General features: G+C 47.3%; 1 protein-coding gene across 2 annotated transcripts in view; it reads left to right on the top strand.

Annotated features, from left to right (window-relative positions):
- Window positions 1-1,469, top strand: part of RPL27 (ribosomal protein L27) — a 4,968-nt gene that overhangs the window by 1,581 nt on the left and 1,918 nt on the right. For both annotated transcript variants that reach the window (XM_017509353.2, XM_017509354.1), the window contains exon 3: window positions 310-479. In XM_017509353.2, the coding sequence (XP_017364842.1) occupies window positions 310-479 (170 nt within the window). The remainder of the gene's footprint in view (window positions 1-309; window positions 480-1,469) is intronic.

Here is a 1,469-nt window from a genome sequence, read left to right as displayed (position 1 = left end):
TCAGCCTCCTGAGCAGCTGGGATTACAGGCACGCGCCACCATGCCCAGCTAATTTTTTGTATTTTTAGTAGAGACAGGGTTTCACCATGTTGGCCAGGATGGTCTCGATCTCGACCTCGTGATCCACCCGCCTCGGCCTCCCAAAGTGCTGGGATTACAGGCGTGAGCCACCGCACCCGGCAATTTTTCTTTTTATAATGATGGATCTTGAAGACCTGAGGGTGGGAATATTTTTTTGACACTGCCCTACCTCTAGCACAGGGCCTAAATAGACCCTCAGTGAATAACGTGTAATTCTTGTTCATTTAGAACATTGATGATGGCACCTCAGATCGCCCCTACAGCCATGCTTTGGTGGCTGGAATTGACCGCTATCCCCGCAAAGTGACAGCTGCCATGGGCAAGAAGAAGATCGCCAAGAGGTCAAAGATCAAGTCTTTTGTGAAAGTTTATAACTACAATCACCTGATGCCCACAAGGTGAGCATTTCAAGAACTGGAATTTTTTTAAATTTCTTCCTCTCACTCTGTTGAATAAGGAGACAAACGTTGCAGCCATTCTAACACCAGGAACTGACATCATTTTCAAATTCTTCATCCTCAACTCATAAAGTGGCCATGGTTTCCAGTTTTGCCTTTCATCCATATCCTTTTCCTTTTTTTTTTTTTTTTTTTTTTTTTTTTTTTTTGAGACTTACCTTGTCTCCCAGGCTGTTTTGAGACAGAGTCTCACTCTATCACCCAGGCTGGAGTGCAGTGATGTGATTGTGGCTGACTGCAACCTGCAACCCCTGCCTCCTGGGTTCAAGTAATTCTGTGCCTCAGCCTCCCAAGTAGCTGGGATTACAGGCGCCCACCACCGCACCTGGCTAGTTTTTGTATTTTTAGTAGAGGCAGGTTTTGCCATGATGGCCAGGCTGGTTTCTAACTCCTGACCTTGGGTGATCTGTCCACTTTGGCCTTCCAAAGTGCTGGGATTGTGGCTGACAACTGTAATCCCAGTTATTCTGGAGGCTGAGGTGGGAGACTCGCTTGAGCTTAGGAGGCAGAGGCTGCAGTGAGAGATTATACCATTCATTGCACTTCAGCCTGGGTGACAGAGCAAGAGTCCATCTCAGAACGTAAAAGGGCAGAAAGGGCTGTTTCTTGGGTGCTGGGATGGGGTGAGGTTGAGGCGGCTAGTTTTTGTGCGGTCACGAGAGTGATTGCATTGGCAGAACTTGAACAATAAGGAAGTGGTTTCAAGTAGAAAGTTAGCCGACTGCCGTAATGAAATTCAAAAAGGCCTGATTTGATGATTCGTAGCTAGAAAAGTAAAGTAGTGGGAATTAAGAATGAAACATTAGTGGCCGGGCGCGGTGGCTCAAGCCTGTAATCCCAGCACTTTGGGAGGCCAGGGCGGGTGGATCACGAGGTCAAGAGATCGAGACCATCCTGGTCAACATGGTGAAACCCCGTCTCTACTAAAAA

The sequence above is a fragment of the Cebus imitator genome, unplaced genomic scaffold (genome assembly GCF_001604975.1).
Source record: "Cebus imitator isolate Cc_AM_T3 unplaced genomic scaffold, Cebus_imitator-1.0 Scaffold415, whole genome shotgun sequence".
NCBI classification, from domain to species: Eukaryota; Metazoa; Chordata; class Mammalia; order Primates; family Cebidae; genus Cebus; species Cebus imitator.
The sequence above is the reverse complement of the archived record's forward strand: the minus strand, read 5'-3'. Positions and strand labels throughout refer to the sequence as shown.